We start from the raw sequence: 9408 nt of genomic DNA, 5'->3' as shown, positions 1-9408 counted from the left end.
TCCACTTTGCACACCTGTAGGCAGGAAGAGCTAGCTGTCAACATTGTTTTGCCAGAGTGCCTATGTACGTATGGGCACTTCTCCAGGATGGCAGGGCAACGTACACAATCCCTTGCACGTACAAAAATTGTGGGCAGAACACAACACACTACTCATAAAGGAGAGCCCCAACAATATGTCTAACGGTGGAGGCATTTTGCACTATTCCATTATTTATTTCCAGGCTCCTTCTGTGGCCTACAGGAAAGCCCTGTGTAGCAGCCCCTACAATGGAAAAGAAATATCCCCCACCCCAGACACAACACAGGCCAGGGGGTAGTGGCTGGATTCCGTCAGCAGGTCGCACCCCTGCCTGGTAGGTTCTCCGAAGTACCCGTGTTTCAGCAGGAACTTCTCCCCACATCACTCCTACACCTATACACACACATAGGCAGCTGCAATTGGAGGCCTGTGGTTTCCTTCAGCGAGAGGTTTCCCAAGGCCCTTCAACCATCTCAGGTGCTATGAGCGTCTCCCCACAACTGGGAACCAAAGGAAAAGCAAGAGGAGAGCAACAAAAACAAGGGAGGGCCAGCTTCTGAGCCCTTCTTAACTCCCACCCCACCTCCCCACACACACACGTTTTCAAGGGAGAGACCTCTATCCCCCGGATCCAACGCAGCCACCCTTCTCTTCCATGCAGTGTTCTCAGAATGCCACCTGGACCTTTGCAATTCTGTTGCTTTCATTTGTGACGTATATACATTAGATATATTTATATATTTATATATTATAGTTATATATTTTTTTCTTTTAAAAAAGACAAAAGACCAGTTATTAACTCCCCTGAAGAGTGGATAGGGGAGGAAAAGAAGAAAAAAAGGACCATGGGGATGACTGATGACATGTCATCAGTATTGGTTTGTTTTTAAAAAAACCTATAAAATATTCCAGTGCGATCTTCAGGAAAAAAAATACCCCCACATTTCCCGTGCCCCCCCCAGATTTGCCATACCCTGCTGCCCCCCCCTTCTTCCCCCATTCCAAAAACGTTAAGTCTTATCTCTGGCCATCCATTGCCGTCATGGCTTTCTGCTGGGGGGGACCTTGCTGAGACACAGGAGGCCACATGGGCTGCTGATGGTGGAGGTGATGGTGGAGGTTGTGACTGGTGGGTGATGAAGGAGGGATCCAGGCAGGTTGGTGGTTGGGAGGCGAAGAAGCCCAGAATGGACTGAAGCTACCAGGAGGAGAACAGGCCATGGATGTGATGGGGCTGTTGCTGCTCTGGAGATTCTCTGAAGTCCGCAGCTTGGAAAACATAGCAAGAGCGTCTGGGAAGTTGGGTGGAGTGGCTGGAGTATTGCTGGGTGTGCACATCTGAAGGAGAGAGAGAGAGAGAAACAGGATTATAACTTAAGATCGCCTTCATTTGGTCAGCAAAGTCCTGACACCATGGCTGTCAAGGCTTTTTTCCTCCCCCTTCAAGGTAACCAGCTATCAATCAGGTGCAGCACGAAGAATCATTCCTAATACTTCCTGCCCGCGCGTACTCAGTAGCATCCACTTGTCCACACACAGCATCATTTCCTCTCCCTAACTAAGCCGCATAATGGGCAGTCTGAATAAGGCATAGCCTAACTCAACCTAATTTCCAAAACGTGTGTACAGGGCTCACATTAAAGTCAATCCAAATTAACCACCACCCTCCAGTTTATATATTCCAGGGATTAGCATCCCAACATCACTTCAAAGAATGCGCTGAAAGGCTGTGAGGTCAGATCTATATTTTCATTAGCCTTTAACCATCCTGACTGTAAGAACCCAGAGAACAGTCTGTAGAAGCGTTTCCCACACCATAACGTTATTGGTGGCCACCCAAGATATGTGGGATGGAAAAATTTCCAGCGCTTTGTTTTTCTGCAGAAAAATATATTATATTTCGTAAGTTCATTAGTAACTATGAATGGATGTCTATACACATCCAAGTGCTTACAGAAATGTTTTTAAGGGTAACAAATCCAACTGTAGCTTGTCTATGTCCCATTCAGTTCTGCGCTGGCCACACTCCAAACTCACCAACAAGCTTCTTCCCACGGCATAAGATGGGGTCTGCAGCTCTTCAGAAGACCACCTGCCCAACGTTGTACCCAAAAGCAGGCAGCCACTTCTTGCTAGTCATTACACACAGGAACATAGGAAGCGGCCTTATACCAAGTCAGACCTTGGGCCACCTAGCCCAGTATTGCCAACACTGACTGGCAGCGGCTCTCCAGGGTTTCAGGCAGTTTTTCCAGCCCTACCTGGCATCCCAGAAATTGAACCCGGGACCTTCTGCATGCAAAGGTACTGTACCAACTGAGCTATAGCCCTTCTCTGTGCTGCTGGAGGAAGGCGACAGCCGGAGCAAGGATCAGCAGTCTACAATCTGGAGGTCTGGCTTTAACTGTTGTCACTTTGCTCCCAGTTTATTAATCCAAGCCCCCCCCCCCCCCGTAAAGTGCTTCAGACAGAGGGTGGAGAGAGAGAGAGAGAAAAAGAGGTAAGAAATTAGAAGATGTGGAAACAGCTGCTACTATTGGACTAGTGACAGGGGAAAGCAGCTGCTTACATGTAGGGATAACAGCTTGGCCTACCATCCTCTATTGTCTTCATCGCAGGTCTAGTTGCTAATCAAGGTTTTAAAAACTTTCCATTCAATAAGAGTAGGAAGCCAAAGGTTGTATCCAGTGTTAGTCCTACTTAGAGTTGACCCAGTGAAATGAATGGGACGTGAGTTAGTCATGACTAACGCAAGACCCATTCATTTCACTGGGTCAACTCTAAGTAGGACTAACACTGGATTCAATCCCCATGCAATTTCCCTTTTCACAAACCTGCAGGAAGCAGCGTATAGACTGACACCAAACTGTGGTCCCTTGACAGAAATACTTAACCCCTTTTCTTGGGACAGTAAAGAAGATGGGAACAACCTGCTCTTATCAGCAACAAGTCTAAAGTAACAGAAATGACTTGTCTATAAAGGGAAGAAGCTGGCCTTTTCTCAGCTCTGATTTCCTTTGCATGACAAAAAGCTAATGTTGGAGCCGATAAGGCTTGGAACCTACAAGAGCACCACTGGTATTACCCTCTAACTACGGACGGAATAGGTTTTTTTTTGCAGGGGTGTGTGTGTGTTGTAAAGTCACTCAACACATAATGCTAGAGTTTGTCAGCAATATAGAACTGAAATACAGACTGGAGGATTTAACTGCTGCTGCCAGACCATGCATGATCCAGCTGTCCCTCAAGCCAATAACTCAGGTCAGTGGATCCTGCTCTCTCACAGATTAGTTTGTTCTGCAATTGAGAGAGAATGGATGCAACTTCTAAGGTTCACAAAACACTGGTATAACTTGACCATGCAGAAAGGCAGTATTGATAAATAGGCACATTTTGCTATTGCAAGTTAAGTTTCATTAGGCCACTCACACACACAGAAAAGTGCTGCGCAATTACAAGATGTGCACACAGAAAAGCCCTGCTATGCCATCAAAATGAAGCATGCAAACACACAGAAATGTGTACATATTACATCCGTCCCAGCAAATAGAACTGGGGACTTTTGGGATCACGGGAGGCCTTGTCTTTGATGAGTAACAGCTCCCTGTCCAAGACAATTATATTTTCCATTATGGAAGACTGCTTCTTTTAAAGTCTAAGATGGCAGGTGTCATGTTTGACTTGCATCATTAATCAAGCATCAAGGTAACTTTTCTGGGGAACTCCTAGACTTGCCCTGCCACTGCCCTCTTATCTCAGTGATATCACTGCCACCCCCGTGCAGTAAGCACACTTCTTTATTAAGTCTGGTCCTCCACCCATATATGAGAACTTCATTCTTTTTGCAAATGCACATTTCCGCTGATGCATATTAGCTCAAACAGACACTGGCACAAATGTATATTTGTGCACATCCCCCCCCCCCAAAAAAAGTAAAAAGAAATGGTCTGCGAGTCCATGGAATCCACATGACTCACAAAAAAGCCGGTTTGCTGTGGAATCCACAGGTCAGCTTCATTGAAATCCAAACTCATTTGAATTTCTCTGACATCCTTGCTTCATCTACAAGATAGTCTCTTGCTAGAGCAAATATGGCTCTACATAAATCTCATCTATGGTACATAAATTCTAGCTAACTGAACTGTACCAGCTATGGTCCCCTGCATGCATTCAGCTCCTTAAGTATTCAACATCCAAGCAAATTTCAACTCCTGGCCTGGCCTTCCAATGAGATAAAGGGATTGTGGGAAGACAGCCCACTGAGAGGCATCTACGGTATCACTAAAACCAACCAACTGTCCTTTCAATCACACAACTCAGAGTATAAAATTAGCCCCCCCACACCTGGTGCTCACCGGGTGTTTTGGGACTGCACCTCCCATAGTGGGAACTATAGTTCAACACATCTGGAGGGGACCAGGTTGGGGGAGACTGGTATAAACAGTAACCTTTTGCCTGACCATCCAAGAAGGATGGTATGGCAGCTCTAAGCTACACTAATGACTGACCATCCTGGGCTAGTTATCCTGGAATATAAAACCCATTGTACATAACAATATACTTCTATTCAAGTTCACTGAAAGGAAAAGAAGGGGCAAAAACCCACTGCATAATGTCTGCAACTGAAAGTGGCCAAAGCCTGTTAAGAGTTAACTAGACACAGTCCGTATAATTATGGAATTGAGATTCTCATGTGTGCTAATGCTCGAGAACAGAAGCAAAGGATGGTATGTTTTTCTGGTTCAATGAACTCAGAATAAGAGCATGTTATGAATATTCCCTTTTTGTCTCCTCTTGCTTCAGAGAGTTTCATCCAGAATGACAACCCCCTCCACTCCCACAGTATTAGATGCCTGACCCAGAACGCCTTTAAAAGGGTCTCCTTTTTGCAGGCAGATCCTAATTGTTTAGTTACAAATTGCTCTGAGAACATTTTGCTCTTTTGACAGCACAGCCTGGGTGCCGTCTGCCTCCTGGAGAAGCATTCAGATCCTGCAATACATTCTCACTCCTTTTTGTCTGTCCTCAAAAACTGCACTCGCGTCTGTAAGAGGTGCACCCACTTCAAGCATCCAACAAGAGACAGGCCTCCTGCCATCACCTGCATGTTATGTAAAGCCCTGGAGTGTTCTGAACGTTTGCATACAACTTTCCCTTGGGGTGGAATTCAGACATGCCACCCCTACGCTCGGCTATTATGTTTGTTTTGACGATGAAGCTCTTTATTATGTGTATGCAGACTCGCCCATCCTCCATTTCCCAACATTGATGCTTTGTATAATTTTTTTTAGAAAGAAAGTACATTCTCTCAGTGCTTTTTTTCCTTTAAAAAGAGGAACTAAGTTTTCTAGGTAAAAGAAACAATTTTAAGAATAGCTCCGACACCACGTTGACGTTTAGGAAACCAGAGTTTCACTTCATGTAGTAAACCGCACGAGGGTGGGTTCTATAGGAGTGGGGGAAGAGATCAGCAGGAAATGTATCAAAAACAGTGTAGCCAGTACATTGTTGTAAGTTTACTATGAAATAATAGAAGTTTAAAACAAACTAGTATGCCAGTTCTGAGTTTACCAATCTGGTAATCATATGCATTCAGCAGGGAACGGGAGTAGGTATGCTCATCCCCGCTGCCAAAATAAACACATCTAAGATTTAATGCGTGCCACAGGGTGTGCATAACAATCCCTGCAACTGTTCTCACAAAAAGAGGGGACTGAAGATTGCCCATATACCAGGGGTGGACAATTTGTGTTGGCCTACAACTCCCATCATCTCTCTCCATTGGCTATGTTGATGAGGGGTGATGGGAGTTGTAGGCCAAAACATCTGGAAGCCAAAACAGAAGAGAAACTATTCTCAGGTGCCTGAAAAAACTTTTATTATGCCCACCACATTTCAGAAAGGACCCTTCTTCCTCAGGGGCCGCTTATCTTTCTCCAAATGTGTCGCAAAGAATCCTTCCAATGCGTCTTCTGTGATAAAACTCACACCTGCTTCTTTCCAAGTTCATACAATAAATCCTTCCAATAATTTCATGGGATAAGACTCACACATGCATATTTTCCCTCATGTTCATGTGATGAAATTCCCAGATAACTGCAGCTTCCCACTATGTGGAAACAAAAACAAGAGATATACAACACCATACTATTTTACCTGCATGGAAGTGATATATGTGTAGAAAAGGAGCCCGTAACAATGACTGGTGCAAAATATGTTGCTTGAAAAATAAAACCCACTCATTTATTAAGCTTGCTTTCCTGCATGTATTTAAAGGTCAGAGGGGGGGCGGGGGGTAATTTCATGGTTTCATTTCATTTCTTATATTTCTATACCGCCCCGTAGCCAAAGCTCTCTGGGCGGTTCACAAAAGATTACCCTGATATATGCACCACGGATAGCCAAATGGCCACTCATCCCCAACTCCTGACCTGGAGCATGAAAACCACACAAAGAATATGTCATGAGCAGATGAACACTGCTAGCTTCTATGTTTTGCAGCCTGTGTCACAACCAACACGTCCCGGTACAGCTTTTTCTTTGAGGGCCTTATTCTGGAATTAGCACCTAACTTTTATTTAAATATCACTGCGAAAGTAATTAATGCCATGTACAGACCTTCTGCAGAACATGGTATGGGGCAGAAGTCACTTACCCAGAGTAAAACAGCTTTTGCATCTGGGTTGAATATCTCAATTCTATATGACAACACACATACAAATGATTTGAATTCCTAATGTCTTACATTTATTCTTACATCCCCCAGATTTTATTCCTTTCTGCCTCACAGCACATCAATACCTGTACTTTCAGAGCTATTCCAATGTGAGAAATTGGAGAGGACCAAGCTCTCTGCCTCCACTATATACCTCAAGCCAAGCAGCAAGTTAACCAATCTCAAAGAAATGAGATTTCAGCACATTAAAAAACCCAGATTTATCTGTCTCCTCCATCACTTCACAGCACATCAGACTGAGAGAACATAAACAAACATAAATAGAACCTGTATCCAATCTCAGCCAAGGTAGTCAAATATATAAAACAAGGCAGCAGTTGGCCTACTGTAAGTCTGCCCAACACATTTTAGATTCTACAAAGGCAATGTAGTTAAATATGCCCCACACAGTATGGAAACACTCCACTTTTGAGCAAAGTTTTTATATAAAGAAAGTGTCTGGTCCTCGGCAGTGGCGAGGGTGGAAGTGAAAGCATCATGGGCTGAAGGCACAAACAGCAAAAGACACTGCAGTGAGGGCGTACAGCAGTCTGTCAACTTGCAGAATTTCTCTTCCCTACCCCATTGTTTCATCTTGCCAGTGTGTGTTGCCCTCTGCCATTTCAAGCCCTTTCCAAATATTGTGGAGGGAGCAGTCCAACAAACTGTTTTCAGACTGACTTAACAATGCAAAGTCAATGCCAAGCCTAAACAAGAGTTCCGTGCAACTCAAAAGCGCGTGCAGACCACTTCAAATTCTAGCTATGCCTTAATCAAATTGTCTCCTTCCTTGTTCGATATTTCTTATTCCGTAAGACACACACACACACCACACACAAACATACACACATTAATTCTCAGTGGAGTTAGAAAGTCTTTGTCATGAAGTACTGTTTGCGGTATCCAGAGCTGTGCCCTGTTTCTCGAACAACAAGAGAATGGGTTCAATTCCTGTGCAAGACATCAAGTGACTGTCATGTTTACTACAAGGCAGTTCCCTGCGTCACTCCACAGTGTATGGGCATAAACATACCAGTGAACACTGTTGTCCTGAAGATAAATGGACGTTTCCCTCTGAGCAGTTATGTGCCTGATAAAAGACCTCAGAATAGACTGGGGGGGGGGGGGAGAAACCAACATCAGTTTGGTCTATTTAGACTTGAAACATGGTCACCCTCTCTAGAAGGCGGGGCCCCACTTTAATGGCATTGCTGTGACAGAGCAGGAGCGTTACCACAACAAACAGAAAAGTTACAAAAGGACCAAGTTGGGGCTCCTCTTGCTGTGACTGGGTTGCAACTGATCTCTAGTCATTTCCCACTCTCCAGGACACCCATTCTGAGACGGCATAACTCAACTTGGTGAAATCCAATACCGACTTAAAACAGACGAGTTTTTCAAAAAGAACGAAACATAGGTGTTTGTCCCTCCTCCCACAAACTAAAAAAATACCAGTGACACTACATATCACAAGAAAAAGCCTGTAAGTATATAAACATACATGCAAAACAAAATTTAAAAAAATGTATCAATAGTTTTTATACTTAGGAACATAGGAAGCTGCCTTATACTGAGCCAGATGATCAATGGTCTATCTAACTTAGTATTGTCTACCAACCTTTCCCAAACTGGCGACCTCCAGATGTTTTGGACTAAAATGCTAATCAACTAGAGTAAGCCTTGCCAGTGCTCAGGGATGATGGCAGCAGTAGTCAAAAACATCTGGCACACATAAGGTGCTGACAAGCAGCAGTTCTGCAGGGTTTTATACCAGAGTGTTCCTCAACCCTACCTGGAAATGCTAGGGATTGAACCTGGGACCTTTTGCACGCAAAGCATGTGCTCTACCCTGAAACATGTGCCCTTCCATAAATATATGGTTTGGAGTGATAAAAAACAACATAACATACAGCCACATCATCACTTTGTTGAATTACAAATTAAAGCACTTTCATCTGTCTTTCTCTCCACCCACATACATACACGTGTCATAGAATAGTAGTACGGTTGGAAGGGGCCTATAAGACCATCGAGTCCAAGCCCATACATGATAGTACACATGCGTGTGCGTGTATACACTCACACAAATTATATATAGCACACCACATATGGCAAAATTCAATGTTAATATGCAATTCAGAAAAGAAAGACAAATCAAGAACCATTTATATAGTCAGGTATTCCATTTACTGGGCTCCGGCAGAACCAACCAATATATTTTAAATATGAGTATATACACAAAGGTTGGAAAGTTCCTGTTATGAAGGGAGAGCTTTGATGGCCATGGAAACTGCACAAGATCTGGAAGACTGTAAAATTCAAGTATGTTAAGAAGGCCCAACACACATATATGCATCTTCAGAAGTAAAACAACGACGAATGCCAGAGGTCATAATGTCTCTGCTCGTAAGGATTTGCAACAGCAAAATGATCTCTTGCACACTTGGAACGATCTAAGCTGCCTGGGTTATGCAAAAAGTGGATAGGTCAACACATATAGGGCTCTTGCATCTGAAAATCAGCTCTGATAAGTCAACACTACAACTGGCAACTCGCCCAGGACCAGCAAACTTGAGGAAGAGGATGTGGATGGAGCTGGGGCAGAATGCAACCTTCATTACAATAATGTGATGCAAAAGGGCGGGGTTTGGATTTTGCAACCAGGGCAATAA

At 43.9% G+C, this 9408-nt stretch overlaps 1 protein-coding gene across 1 annotated transcript in view; it reads right to left on the bottom strand.

The window, feature by feature from the left end:
- Positions 1-715: 715 nt before the first annotated feature.
- The window catches only part of UBALD2 (UBA like domain containing 2), a 30155-nt gene continuing 21462 nt past the window's right edge, over positions 716-9408 (bottom strand). The window contains exon 3 of the mRNA XM_084838190.1: positions 716-1359. Coding sequence (XP_084694316.1) covers positions 1039-1359 — 321 coding nt within the window. The 3' untranslated portion in view covers positions 716-1038. The remainder of the gene's footprint in view (positions 1360-9408) is intronic.

Source organism: Heloderma suspectum, chromosome 2 (genome assembly GCF_057233095.1).
Source record: "Heloderma suspectum isolate Gila_16-S chromosome 2, 16-S_ref, whole genome shotgun sequence".
Classification (NCBI taxonomy): Eukaryota; Metazoa; Chordata; class Lepidosauria; order Squamata; family Helodermatidae; genus Heloderma; species Heloderma suspectum.
The sequence above is the reverse complement of the archived record's forward strand: the minus strand, read 5'-3'. Positions and strand labels throughout refer to the sequence as shown.